The sequence below is a fragment of the Onychostruthus taczanowskii genome, unplaced genomic scaffold (assembly GCF_017590055.1).
Source record: "Onychostruthus taczanowskii isolate IOZ18803 unplaced genomic scaffold, ASM1759005v1 scaffold167, whole genome shotgun sequence".
In the NCBI taxonomy this organism is placed as follows: domain Eukaryota; kingdom Metazoa; phylum Chordata; class Aves; order Passeriformes; family Passeridae; genus Onychostruthus; species Onychostruthus taczanowskii.
The window spans coordinates 508015-523480 of record NW_024498873.1 but is presented as its reverse complement, the minus strand read 5'-3'; the positions used below and the strand labels follow the sequence as shown (position 1 = coordinate 523480).

At 38.9% G+C, this 15466-nt stretch overlaps 1 protein-coding gene across 5 annotated transcripts in view; it reads right to left on the bottom strand.

The window, feature by feature from the left end:
- Positions 1–15466, bottom strand: part of CDC42SE2 (CDC42 small effector 2) — an 83645-nt gene that overhangs the window by 27913 nt on the left and 40266 nt on the right. For 4 of the 5 annotated variants that reach the window (XM_041399631.1, XM_041399636.1, XM_041399635.1 and 1 more), the window contains one exon: positions 6214–6524. In XM_041399631.1, coding sequence (XP_041255565.1) covers positions 6214–6267 — 54 coding nt within the window. In that variant the 5' untranslated portion in view covers positions 6268–6524. Of the gene's footprint in view, positions 1–6213; positions 6525–14765; positions 14808–15466 lie in introns of those variants that run through there. The other variant, XM_041399633.1, reaches the window with a different exon arrangement.

Below are 15466 nucleotides of genomic sequence, written 5' to 3'. Positions count from 1 at the left end.
ACCTCCTTCAAAGAGCTATTTTCCATGTCATCAACTAGTATCATATTAAGTAAACAGCATCAATGCAGCTAATGAAGGGCTAAGAATTTCACAGCCATAATAAAAGAACATAAAACATTCAGTTAATTTTCATTCAGGTATTTATACATAAACACAAAACACTTCCTTTGTTTTCTTTGTAAACAGTTTAATACTTGAACATCTCCAAAAATATTTTAACATGTGTGGAGGCTAATTTAAAGGTAAAAGAAAAATCTAGAGCAGTTCTATCAGGCTGAAACCCATATAAGCAGGTCACATTTTATAAATAAAAGCCAAGGATTTTGCTGCATTTTTGATTCTGCTCCCTTTGATAATGTGTGCTCCCTCAATGTGGGATCTCAGCACATCACTGTGGATGTGCAGAGACACCAGGGGAGCCCCTGGGGGGCTCGGAAACCCTGGAATGATGCCAAAAGGGTTTGGTGGTTGGATTTCGATCCATCAAAAGGAGAAGAACCTGTGACGGAGGAAATGAGAACTTCTTAGGTGTGAATGATACCTTTATGGAGGGAAATATAAATTTTAGAAAAATAGGTACAGGGGGGTCATAAAGGCAAGATGGAGGATTCAGGGCGTGGTCCTGTGTTCTTCTTTCTTCTTCATGTCTTCCATTTTGTGTGGTGATGTTGGCACTTGGAGATTGGTTCATAGTGAAAGTGCACTTGTCTATAAAGATGCATAGTATTGGGAAATAAAGGTAAATATGTCACACGTAATTTTTACTATAAAAGACACAACCGCCCTGTGGGCGGGGGAGAGTGCACTCGACTGTCCTGCTGAGCGGACCTCGGCTGGGCAAAGAGAAAACTTTGTAGATAAGAGATAATAAACAGAACTGAAGACCGAAAATCTAAGAGTCCAGGCTCATCCTTCGCAATCGCGGCCGCCCAGAACCACCTTTCCCCGTGTCGGGGCAGAGACACATAACAGCGGACCCCGACACCTCAAGGTTCTTCTGACAACAGCACTGAATAGGAAAAAGAAAGAATTTAAAGCCTCTAAACTGGCAGCTCAAAACGTAACTCAGGGTAACTGTGAAATCTGAGGGTGCTCTAAGGTTGTCATCTTTTACATGACTCTTTCTTAGGATTACTGAATGCGGTAAAATGACTGAATTTAACGAAAAAGAAAGCCTGAGTTTTAGGTATTTTATGCCAGAAGCTGCACTTGCATAGAGCCCATTGTACTGAACACAGAGCCTGAACCAGTATTTCAAGTAGCAAGGTGGTATGTGTGTGCCTGCTGGGGGGTGACCTATTCTGCAATTATAAGGCACATGGATGCGCCTTATGAATGTTTAATGAATGGATGTTTAATTCTCCTTTTTAACTGTTGCATAAATTGCAGTGTCAGATGTATCCTTAGCTGTATCTCCTGTAGGACTCCTTCTCCAGAAAGGAAGCTAAGGATGACAACATCCAGCCGTGGATAATTTCCTTAGGTAACCAGGGTTAGGATAATTTATGTCTTCTGAAGCATCCAGCATTCAGTTACACAGCAGTATGCACAGGGTTTTTCCTGCCTCTCTTTTAAGACTGGCCTCCCCATTCTAAATATCTACCTGTTGATCCTCTTTCATACATCACAAGAGACACAAAACAAACTTCACTTTCCAAACCACTTTAAACATTCATGGCATAGCATGTAACAAAACTCTAATAGCCCCTTGCGAAAACACAAAATGGAAATCATCTAAACAAGAGACAAGCAACAAAACATCAACAAATTAACTAGGGAAGGAAGCGTGGAGCCAGAAGTAAGAGAGCATAGTTTATTCTTTTGTAGCAGAGCAGTAATTTTACTGCAAGGTCAAAGCAAACTGAAAAGCTCAGCTGTACTGAGTTTCAGCCCAAAGCAGGTGGGAGTGCACCAGATCATGACCAAAGGTTTCTCAGACCAAAAATTAACTTTGCAAGTTAAAAAGGGACAGACCAGGAAGAAAGCAGTACAGGAAAATAACAGATTCCTGGTGTAGGCGACAAGCTTAGCCTAAGAAAGAAACCATGAACACTTCCTCTAAAAACCTGCAAGATTTCTAAGCTTCTGTTATCGAGCAATGCATCTAGTAGTGGGAATTTGGCAGAGTTTAGTGAAACATAGCAGTGGATGAGATGATAGCACAGAGGAAGCATGTGAAAAATGACTGATCTTGCACTAGGAAACAAAATTAGCTTACAGAACCTATAAAGGATATCAGTGGGAGGTGTAAGAAAATGTACAACCACTGAAAGTGCTACTTTTCCCAAAACAAAGGTCCGATCATAAGAAACTGAATTCAGGCTACTTAAACCACCAAGAAAATCTGGACATAGTTATTAATAGATTAGTATCTTCTCCTTGGTATCACGAAAACAGATATGAAAGCAACTCGCTGTCTGAAGTCTTCATTGTGGTAAACTACATTATGAATTAAAAAAAAAAAAAAAAAAAGAAAAAAAGAGGGTGATACAAGAACACTCTCCCTTGGCTTTTGTTTGGATTCTACTGTGGTAAGAACCTCAGGCTACTAAGAAGCCACCACAAGGAGCATGCTTTCTTCAGTTGCATCCCTAATTAGTTTCATTGCTTTGAATACCTGCTTTCTTCATTTTATCACTATTTCAGAGAAGCTTAGAGCTTCCAACATGTGCCTTCTGCGATCATGAGAACTGCTGTTTTGGATACACCAAGTGAAATATTTAGCAATCAAAGAAGTAACATTTAGGAGAGAGAGTAGAACACTGCTTTCCAAGACAGGCGCTTCATTTCACAGCAGCATGGTGCATACAATTAGCACTGACAAAAGACTAAAAGCTGTGCCAAACAGATTTAACTAAAACAAAAAGGTAATACTTGAACACTGTCTTTGATTTAAAGAACCACAAAGAACACCAGTATATAACTGTAACATTGTTACTGTTCTGTTCTGGGGTATGCTATTCACAAAGTAATGTGTTCTTATTGTGCTTCCATAAGAATGACTGAAAGGACTCAGTGCAGTTTCTCATGTTAAGTGAACTACAGCTGAAAAAAATACAGATGCTGTATTTGACCATTTCAAATGTAGTATGCTAGAATTTTGCCAGCAAAATTCTGAAAGCAGGGACAATTCTGGCATCCTGGATTTCAAGAGAGAATGAAACTCCTTAGCTCAATGGATGATAAAAATACCACAGAAACATGCAACTATTAAGATTTTATTTCCCCCTCTAGCGAGGAGGGTTGTAATTTATGTCACTATTCACAACATTAAAGGTGCCTCAGATATCAGCATCTGCCAAAGATACTGAGAAAAAAAATCATCATTTCAGAACATGTCCCCTGGCAGAAGGAGGGGACCTAGGAGACACAGGGGAGAATGGAAGTAGGGAGAATGGTTACTACTGCTTGTGGTGACAGGCAAGTTCCCTCGCAGACTGCCTCACATTCCCAAGTGCTCTTACACAACAGGCAGGAGGCACTGGAACAGGATGGACAGACAACTGTTGATGTGGGCCAGGTTTTCCTGCTGTGCTGATCCTCCTTCCTCTGCTGAACAGTGACAGGACCCAAGGGAACACATGAAGATGTGTCAGGGAAAGTATGGGCTGGATATAAGAAAAGATTCTTCACCAGAGGGTGAATGGGCACTGGAACAGGCTCCCCAGGGAAGTGGTCACAACACCAAGGCTGACAGAGCTCAGGAAGCATTTGGACAACACTCCTGAGCACACAGAGTGAATTTTGGGGCTGTCCTGCACAGGGCCAGGAGTTGGACTCCATGACCATTTTGGGTCACTTCTGACTCAGGATATTCTGTAATAAATATAAGTTTAAAAACAGAAGGAACATTTACAACATCGATCAGAACAACTACCAAATTAACTTCCTGCTTTCAACGTCTATTTTGAGAGGCTGGTCATTGTTGGTGCTGCCACAAGACCATATTAGTCCTTCCCCAGAAGAAGGTCACTCACCATGTAATGGCTGAACATGAAATGGCTGGGACACTTAGGCAGGCCATGAAACTGGCTGAAATGCAGGAGTTAAAATGAAAGAAGGCACATGAAAGGAGTAAGACTGGGCAGATTAGGCACTTCTCCTTGGAAACTGAACTCAACTGACAAGTTGAATGCACAGCAAGGGACAGACACATAACTTTCATCCAAGTTTACATGTTTCACTTAGTTTATGATACAATAGGGAAATACATAATAGTATTTTGGGACTAAAACCTATCATGTTTTTCAGGAAGTCTCTCAAACATGCAAGCACAAAACATCTGCAGAGACAGGGAAAACTGCTTGCTTATCACTTGTCTCATTTATCAGACTCATTTGCCTCGGAGTTACAGTACATGCTTTGCTATTTGTCAGAAATGGAAAACATTCCTGTACTTACTTAGAGGCATAAGTGTCTGATTAAACACTCCACTTAGTGCAACCGTGCATGGCAGAACAAGTGCTGTACAATACAACACAGTAAAATGAGATGAGTAACTGCAGGGAAAGGACAACTAAGTGCCTTTTGTCAAGCATGCCAAGAAGGGCACTCACCTCTTTTTTTTTTTGAGACATACCCCGAAGAATTTTGGCACTTTTTAACAAGCAAGTCTCCTACAACACTTGAAAGGCACATTTCAGAAACTAGGTTAGTGCTCGACAACATGCTATTAGGATCTTAAACACAAGGATGTTTTAATTATCAAACCAATGCACACCACTGTATCAGCAGGAACATAGTGGGTTGCTTCCCTTTCCTCCACTTTCCATGTACAATCTCCACCTGCTTGATGAGGCATTACTCACAGACCACTGCATTAACGTATGTGGATTTCTTGGGTAATAACTTAGATCATATAACTCGAGTCAAGATTTTTTGAAGGACTGAGCCTCAGGATTCTCAAAAATGAAGAGAATATGCCACTTGGCTATCTGAAATACTTTGAACTGTCACATCTTATTCAAATATGTTCAAAACCAGAGACAAATAACTTTGGCTCCATATGAGTACAGCTAACATTTTAAAGGATTGCATGGTATTCAAGCCAAGAGAGGAGGATCACAGCTTCCCATGCTGGTATCTCTGAGTTCGTCTCCCACAACTCTGCTTGACTAAGACTGAAATAAAGTTTCACTCATTAATTCAAAATGTTAATGGTCACTCTTTAATATTTGCACGCCATCAGTCTGGCATTCAGGTTTTGTGCAAGGACAATGCCTAATGTGAGGTGCTTTTTTCCAATCCTTTAGTTTCCCTAAAACCAAACATTAGCAGCTGAGCACATTAATGTGTGTGGTTTCTTTATTCGCTCTGGGTTTCTCTTGGTTACTTGCAATACTACCAGTAGTAAGCGCGTTTTTTTTTCATGTGTTTGTAAAATTACTGTATAACCACTGTAATTTCTATATATTCACTTAGCTTGATCTGGTTATCACATAATAAAATGATCTTTCTCATAGTCCTAACCATATTCCTGGTTAATGCCACCTTCATACAAGCAGAATTTCTGCCAACAGCACTGGACTCAGAAACATACTCTAAAGGTACTTAAAAATACATGAAAACAAAGAATATTTCTGTATCTTCTGTTTTCCCAACATATGCTTAAAAATTTTCTTTTATCTAACCGTTTGCTAAATACTTTTTCACATAACAGCCATTTTAAATTCTATTTTTAGAAAAGTATTTATAATATGAATGCATCCCTTCACTCTTCAAAGATTTAATCTAAAAACTAACCTAACAGTTAAAGGTGAAATCCTTTTTTGAATTAAGGTGGTGGAGGATGGGATTTCACTTTGGACTTTTTAATGTAATCATTTTCTTGTACCATTATTGTCTAGCCACACCCAAAGGCAGGCCTTAAGTCATACAGAAGTGAGGACATTTACACATTGCCACAAAAAGTTATTTACTCTAGAAAGACAGTTTACTTCCTCATCATCTTTTTCCCTTCCAACAAATACAGGCTCTTTCCAAAGACTTTGGACAGATTCAGTCTCAAGGACAGGAAAGTAACAGCAGTTTAGAATGGACTTTTTTGATCTCTATCAAGGCAGATTATCAGTTAATTGCTTAATTCTCACCAAGGCTGGCCAAACAGCCCTAATTAAATTAAAAAAAAAAAAAAAGGTAACATAAGAAAACTAATAAATGTGAACAATTTAGTTAATTATATAAACACAAAGCAGTGCCAATATTCATACTTACAGGCTGAGGCTGTTCTGCAATACAGCAGTTGAAACACAACCAAAACTCACTCATTGTTTACAGTCTGATGTGGGAACACGGATGAAAATCAGGACTCAACCTTTGTAAGTCGGCCTGTTCTTTGAACAGGTTTATTTTTAATGGCTCCAATGTGAAAATCTTTTCTGATGTGCTCTTCTCCAAAGACAAGTCAGTCCCAGGACAAAGAACTTGAAGGCAAAAAAGTTATTTTAGAGTCTTCTTCCAGAAGGTTGATCCCAGCACCAGAGAAATATTACGAATGCTTCTTTGGTCCCTAGCGTTACATGAACCTGAAAACAGAAGTACATGAATCAAGAAGAGAGAATACAAAGAATCTCAAGCTCCAAGCCAGCCACCCACACCATTGATTTCTTGGTAATACCCTGAATGACAGATGGAAAGACATTAGCAAACAAGTCAGGTGCTTTTTTCTATGATGACTACCAAAAACGGCATATAACATAAATCTATATGAGACTTACATTCCAGCTTTGGTTAGATGAAGTGACACCAAGAATTGGTGTCCAATCTTTTGGCAGTCATCTTGGTTTGTTTCTAACTTTCAAATGTCATTTCAGAAAGTGATAATTGCCCATACACACCTTTATCTTCTTAAGAGACTCGTGCCCATCATACTTCTCGATGCGTACATACTTTTCATCATATACTCACAGTGTGAGATTTAAATGGTACTCAACCTCAACCCTGTTAACAATTGTCAGTTAAAGGTATGCTCTCCAAAATGTCGAGGAAACAAATACACTTCTGTATATAGAATATTTGCAAAATGGCTGGACCTGGTCAACACAATGTATTTTCCTTCCTTCCACCCTCTTCTACCCTATATCTCATTTACAGTTGACTTCAAAATAGGATATTAGTTGTAGACCTTGAAATTGTTTCCTTAAACCTCTAAAACTCCTCAAGTGGAACAAATGAGGCTCCAGATTCCAATCATTCCTTTGCTCAAATAATGTTTGTTGGTAAACCAGCACTCTGGTTTCTTTCAGTAGGAGTACAATAAAAATTCCTGTGAGACTTCACTTATCTTGCCACATATCATAAACTTTACTTGCAGAGAAAGTGAGATAATGAATATTCAGAAGTTTCTACAGGCATACTCCTTAATAACTCCTTATTCACCTGCATCTTCACTCACACAGATGTTTGCAATTTCTATTTCTGTGCAATTCCTCACAGTATGAAGTGGTTTGGAGGCTCCATGCAAGACATGAAACCACGCATATATCAGTGCACACATTCTGTGGCAGAGCAGCTCCACTTTGCTACCACCTTCATTAGTTCTCTACGTGCCAAGCACATGAGCAAAGCTGTCCCTCATTTATTACACACATGCCAAGTCACTGCACTGTGTGGCCATGACTAGCCATGTACTTTCCACAACTACTGTCTACAACACGCACAAAAAGAATACAGCAGAACCTTTTCCATACTGTCTACAAAGCTTTTGGGAAGCTCTCACACTTCTTAGTTTTTAAGACACTATCTGAGGATCTTTGAGAAAAAAATGCATGCTGCAGTAACAACATCTAAATAGCAAAACCCCATCTAAAGTACTCGCCTCCTAGCTTTGAAAAATCAACTGATACTGTCAAAATTAGGTTTATCTGCCTGCTTCTTACATTCCTTGCTTAAAGATCAGAACAGGAAGGGGGAGGGGGATATGCTTTGCTAGGTTATCCTGTTGCTAACACCATATAAAACAAAGTCACTTTATTAAACAGGATACCTTGAGGGCAAGAAGGAAACACAAACAAGCAAACAATTCCCGCTCCGACAAAACTACTTCTATACAGCCTTTTGCTTGTCAGGCATTTAAAAAGAAGGTTTTAGAACAGTGCTAATATGACATATTTTCACTACTAAAAGATGTTTTTCCTGCTTTAAAGATCACTGTCTAAATCTCATGAATGAATCAAGAAATTGCAATAAAACTCAGACTTCAACAACCAATAGTGTGAAACCCAAGAATGAAAATAGAAGTCTCTATGGAAATTCTCACTCTGTACTTAGGTGGCTTCACGCCCATTTTCTCAATTATTCTGGTGACTGAAAATTTCAAGAGTAACAAAGAAAACCTTGACAGAAAAATACTCAGTTGTTCTCTACAGGCTCACAATTTGCATGCTACACAATTATTTTCTAAATTTGATTCAGTATGTTACAAAAAAAGAAGTAAAACACAGTTAACTCCTGTTAAGGATGTAACATTTTACAATTCTAGTCCCATGTCTGTTACAGCTTATGCCTCTTTAAGAACTGGATGATTTACTTGTAAGATAGGCATAAAATTTTTCTGAAACACAGCAATGCCTCCCCAGTGCTAGCAGTTCAAATTATGAGGAACTGAGAAATCAAACACTCAGAGTTAGCATTTTGAAGTGGGATATATTGTAAACTCTAGAGCAAGGAATGAGTACTGTGCAGTGAGCTTTTCTTGATCGGCAAGTACCCCAGTATTCTGATTTGTGACTCCTAAAATTATGACATTTGTTCCTTCCTTACAATCTCTTTCTGACTAAACCCAGAACTGACATATCAAATTCATATTCTCACGGAGGCTTAACTTTGATTTGCCTGTTACACCCAAGTACAGAAGACATACTCTCAAGGGCAGGGCGATTCCTTTTGTTGACCTGTCTCTGTTTGTTCACTGACAGCTGGCACACTCCTCCAGCTCACTGCAGCCTTGAGCATTGTGCTGAGCTGAAGCACTGGGAGCAAACCTGAAGGGCTTGTGTGGGCACCTGTGAGCCTGGAAAGCTCTTCCTGGTTACAGGACACCCAAGGGCGCAGAAGTCTTGCTCTATACAACCACTCTCTGCATGCAGGACTTGTGACCTCCAGGACAGTCACACTGACTCCCTGCCTTAGATCTAAAGCTTTCTAATGACAAATCCAAGCTAAAGATTGTAAAGAATAATCTCTGATTATGTGTTTATTCTTAAAAAGGCATTTCTAATTCTATGGCCTGTAAAGTGCTACATTTCCCTTTATTTTGGTAGTTCTGCGATCACTAACACTTTTTCAATCTGTTGACTTTTTATTAAAACACACAGTTTACATATCAGTATGTCTGGAGAAAACTGACATTAACTGCACCTCTTAAAAGGCAAAACTGCTTAGCAGTATATTTTAGAGCTCTGGAATTTCATACATCTTCCCAGTCCGCTAAACAAATGATTTTTACAGGAATCAAGTTAACACAAATATCAGGTATGAATCTGTAGCACCACCATGGAAAGAAAAAGCAATTATGCTGAAAGCAAAAAGGTGTATTGGTGCTGTGATGTTAATGAAGACACACTAAAACTTCTCTTACACTGTCAGTTGCTTCTTTAAAGAACAAGTTGAAGCAGGAAAATTCTACTGTTCTTTTCCAAATTATTGGTTATAAAGAAAGAAAGAAAAAAATCATAGTGGCCTACAGCTTCTAGTCAGGTAATTATGTAATACTAACATACTAGCAATCTCATGGGAAATTGTTCCTGCAAAGCTTGAACTGCACCCCAAGCCTAGCTGCAATTAATGAGGCCTCAAAATATAAGCAGTATTTCACATTTAGTTCCCTCCTTTTTCATAGGATTAAGATTTCATAGGATTAAGATGAATCACAGAACCATAGAATGGTCTGGGTTGAAATGGACTTTAGATATCATCGCGTTCCAGCCTCCCTTCCATGGGAACACCTTCTACCAGCCCAGGTTTCTCAGGGCACCACCCAACCTGGCCTTGAACCCTGTCAGGGATGGGGCATTCACAACTTCTCCAGGCAGCCTGTGCCAGCGTCTCACCAGCCTCACGTGGCATCACTCGCAGTGCTGCTGCACTTGTCAGAGCACACTTGCCTGATGAAGAGCACACTTCACAGCAACAGCTCTGCCACCCTTTGGTTTTGCTCTTTGCTCAGAGTGGCAGAACAGCGTAGAGCTCACATTGAAAAGACAAGGCAATTATTCTGTCTGAGCCAGAAATTCATCAGAGCGATGAGTGGTGAAACATCAATTTGCTGTTCCCATGTAAACTTCCTGAACTCTGAATACAACTTGTTTTAGAATGGATGAGTCACATGAAAACAAAAACGCACAGGATTATAATGCTGAACAACTCTGTTGCATCTTAAGGCTTTTATACCTTAGTTACAATACCAATTTAATAAAATTTCTAAAAATTCTAAGTATAAAGAAATCAAGATTTTTTAAAATAATACATTGTTTAAAATTTAAAGTGAAAGACCAATAAGGTAACTTTCTTCACTCTAAGGTTTATTCCACAGTGGCTGGTCTAATGCAAATACCAAAACTCTTATTGCTTATTTTTAAATATCAGTCACAAAGGCAGGAAGTTCACTGCATTAATGATTAGTGGGCAAAACACATCTTATTACAGTGTCACCCATTTTTCTTACTAAAGCAGTATTAGCTTTTCAGTGAGAAATATACAGAGCAGGAAAGGATGAAAGGTAAACTAAGACACCAATTTTCCCACTGAGCTTTTCACATTTATTGATACAGAACAGGTTAGACAGCATTTACCTTAACTGATGCAAACAGGAATATGCACTATGTGCATATGTGGAGAGTCAGAATAAAACTACTTATTAAATACAAAGCTTGAGAACAGTCTGGTCTTTTTAAAAAGGCATCCTTTTAAGGGTGAATTTTCTGTATTCTTTGGCTGTATACTGTTCACTGTGGCTTTACACAGGAAATGTGGTAACAACGCTCTTTGACAATCACTTGAAACAAAACCACAGGAAGAGGAAAAAAAATTACAGGTGTTAGCATCTGAATTTAACTAGGCTTGCTCCAAAGCTCAGACTACTATTTAAGATGAATGGGGAAAAAAAATTGGGGGGGGGGGGGGGGATAAAAAGGCAAATCATGAACAAAAATCATGCCATGCCATGGTATGTCCCAACACAACATGCTGTAGCATAACAAGCACATGCAAGCATAAAGTGATGATCAAGCCCACTACTAGTATTTTAGTCTCAAGTACTTCATAAGAAAAAACCTTCCAGTTGTTCTTACTACAGGACATTCATCCCACAAAATACATGTGTTTTTTGATTTGGTTTTTTATGCCTTAAAGGCTTTGAAAAACTATAATTTCTTTCAATGCTGCAAGATGTAAGTAGAAAATTATAATTTCTGAATGATAAATTTCTATTACAGCCACACTATTTCCTCTTGATGACAACTAAATTAAGTCATGTGGCAACCAGAAATGAGGGATGGAGAGGACTAAGGCGTGTCCAAAAAGAGAGTCTGTGCTCATGCACACTTACATACACTTACAGCTGTAGCAACCAGAGGACACTCTCCAGCTCTCAAAGGAAGTGAGAGATGTTTTCATTTGCCAGCCTAATTTTTTGAAACAAACCATCTACAAGAAGCAAAAGGTTTTAAACAAAGACAGCAGAGAAAGCTGCTTCCGTTAATGAATTTTGTATCAAACACTTTATCTCATCAGGGCACTGAACTTACAGAAGCACTCCTCCTCCATTCCCCACTACAAGGACAGACACTTCTGGGCACTTTGACACTGATTTAATGCAGCAATTATGTTCTGCACTTTCAAATCCTGAGAAACTTGAGCTGCAAACAACTCTTGCCACACAAAAAACAACATTCGCCATCAACATAGCCTGAATAAGGATGAAATCCTTTTTTCATTTCCTCATAATCTTCCCATATCAATTCTGCCTTCGTGCCTCCCAAGTCCCTTAGGTTTAGTTTCAATACATTTAACAATCTTCTTAGAATTCCGAGTTAGACTTTCTTGCACGCACGTGTCCTGACTCTGTAAAAAGGTTATTTTATTCATGTCTTTGTGAAAGAGTTTTTCACATTATTACTGAAGTGGTAAGGTAAGGTTGTAGGGCTTTATTTTGGGATTCTTGGTCACTTGGAGTAAGTTGTTATTTTTCGCCCTTATTAATACCAAAATGGTTTTCCCGAGTGCATTTCCTTAAGCAACTTAGAAATAGTTTGTACTTCAAACCAAGCTCAACACAAACTAATAGCCATGAACAATTACTAGTATAAGAGCAATTTGCTTCTGAGTTTAAGGTTTGAAAGACTGTTGAAAACATGGCAATAGTATGAAGGTACTATTTACAGCTTACTTAAAGGAGACAGATGGGGTGGTTTTTTTGAATTGTAGTTGTTGCTAATAGCACAGAACTAGCTTCAGGAACAACCACATCTTTCACTGAACACCTCCAGTTTTTGTGCTTTCAGTTTGTAGGAAGCCATCACAAGCTCCCCTGCAATAAATGTATCCACCTGGAATAATACATGGGAGGGCAGCAAAAGATACAGGAAGGAAAACCCAGCAAGTTTCTAAGGAGAAATACTAGGTTTTCCTTATCAGGTTACTGATAGCATGAGAGGGAGCTGTAAAGAGGGGGACAGCAGGAAAGCACACAATTCTGTCAAGGAACAGTACAGCTCATCAAGTGTGACAGTAAACACATTTGCAAGTGCCAGCTGTGACCTTAAAGCAGAAAGGCTTTAAACATTATTACTTTTTTTTTTTTTTTTTTTTTTTTTTTTTTTTTTTTTTTTTTTTTTAACATTCCCGTCTTGGGCACAGAACCAACAAATGAGACAGTACCACCTAGTCATACTAAAATTCTTCACGTCCAGTTCTTTTCAAAGCTTTCTCCTGTCTTTAATTAACAACTACATTTGATATATATGGGTTCAATGCATCTTTCTGAAACAGTAAATTCATAGCTCACACTATTCCCCACACTTACATGCCCACATCAAGTTTCTCTTGAAACCACAGCACTAATAGTTTTGCACTATAAAAATTTAGAAAGACTAATAAAAAATAATTAATGCAAATTTTTAAACTAAACAACAGGAAGGCAAACCACAGGCTTAATAAATACGTTCTGTCCTACCTAAGACACAGTCTAGGCATATTTTGCCCTACCTCCAAAAAGAGCCAGCTAAGAACAAGTGAGAATTCACCCCTATGGTTTAGAAAATCTGATTTCATACTGACTTCCTATTTGCATGAAAAAAAATGCTGTTAGACAAAGTTTTAATTGGTCAATAACATTTTCTTCTTAAGCGGCAAGTCCTATAGAAGGAAAAACAATGCTTTTCTCAGCTAGCCCTCCTCATTACTTCCAACAGGTAGCAGCAGTCAGGGAGGCAAAAAACGAACAGCTCAAAGTAATGGTTCAAGGCAAACCATCAACAGTGTACCACTTCTGTAAAGAATGGAAAGAAAGAAACCCCCAAACAAACTAACATTCCTGAAGAATGCCAGTTATTATTATTATTATTATTGCCCTTTTCTACAGAAACAATGGGGGAATCCTCAACACTGGCATCCAGGGAGACCATCACTTTAAAAACAGTGCAGCCATTAGAGAGAATGGAACAGTCTATGCTCGCAACATACTACATGGCAGATACTGAAGGGATACTTCAGGATACTGAAGGGATACTCACCTGTTCTTACTACGGCAGTACATAAAAAGCATTACTCACAGCATTTAAAATGTTCTTTTTTTCCACAGAAAACTAACACATCATAGCAATATCCAGGGGAAGTTTGGGACAGAGGAAAGGAGTAAGTGTGAACAAGAGAAGAAAGGCATTAAAAGTGAAAGAGTTCACAGAGGCAGACTCTTAACAGTACATTAAGTGTTCCATATAAAAAAATATATCGCTATGGCACACAAGTATTTCAGATTTTAACCAGCCACTGTATAACAGCTGTGCAACACAAGTCTGACATTGTACCTAAAGAACTTTTAATGCACTTCATTAAATTATTGCTGCTACTTCTGTTGTCCCCAATGCCTGGTGTGCAGTGCAAATTTATACACTGAGACAAGGTATTCCTATTTTTTTAATTCTAGTTTTGTGCAAAGCATGAGCTAGGTGACAATCCACAAAAGGCTGGCTCCCCATTCACCAAAACTTTATACCATTTATACATTTCAGCAAAGAAAGAAATCACAGTTCATTGGCTACAAGTTACACAGGTATCTTTAGTTAGTATTACACCTTTTACTGGTTAAATGAATCCCATGCTAAGTAGTTCTCATGCTCAGACTCTCTCCTGAGTCGGTAAGTTTCTTTAGCTCATGGGCTGTGAGTCAGCGGTCCCCATCTCCCTCTGCCAGAATTACTTTTTACCCAGTTGGAGCTGGTCTCAGCACAACTGCTGCATTTGCTTTATTAGTTTCTTCCTTATCATAGGAGTCATGCCAAAGTCCTTGTGGCACATAAATTCTGCTTTGTTTTTGTCCACTATCAGCAGTACATCCTTCTCCCCAGGATTTGTCAACCTCCCCCTGGGTCTGAGATCACAGAAGAGTGTTGAAGCCTAAATCTTAACAAGGCAATTCCACATAAAAGTAATTTATCTAATACCTGGACATCACCTCCACTTGACCACAAAACAATTATGAGACCAAGTGCAGGAAGCAAAAGCAGTCTCACATTTTGTGGGACTGGATAAGTCAATGTCACTGTTACCTCATGAAAAGTACCCAGTATTCACACGGGGCTATGTGAAAAGTCAGATCAATTATCCTTGTTCACGTCCTCCTTGGCATGCAACCATGCATGCTTCAAATGGCTAGAATGTATCATCAGGATGTCTCTGCTTTAACTTTCAGTTCCACAGCTGGCAAAAAACAAAACAGAAGTAGGTTTTTGTTCACAGTGCAACAGAGCGGGGTATTTTTAATCTGCTGTCATTTAAGGCCTTACCAGTCATTAATATTTGTTCTCTAGCCATTCTATAATTTCTCTATTATTAGCTCGTTTAGATGACTTTAACTCTGTATATGCAACCACATGTAGGCACATGGAAGATGGCTTAAAGAAACTTAAAAGTTAAGACAAATCACATTTTCAAAGATACTTAGGGTCACTCTAGAGCAGAAGTGCAATTTAGGACTTCTGGAGTGGGTATTCACAGAAGCTGCAGGCCTGTGAGCTCATGCAGTCATTTTTTCAAGTGCACCGACTCCTAAGAAGCAATACATTTTCTTGTTACTGCCCAGTGTATTGTACTCTCAGAACTCACTTAAATGACCTCTCTGCAGCTTAATACAGGTGACATCTCTTGGCACCAACGTCTACCTCGGTTACTGCTTGCTCATTTGAAGAGCACTCACACACAAGTCTAAATTAGGCTTTGACTGGTCTGAAGTGGTATCAGTTTTTCCTGA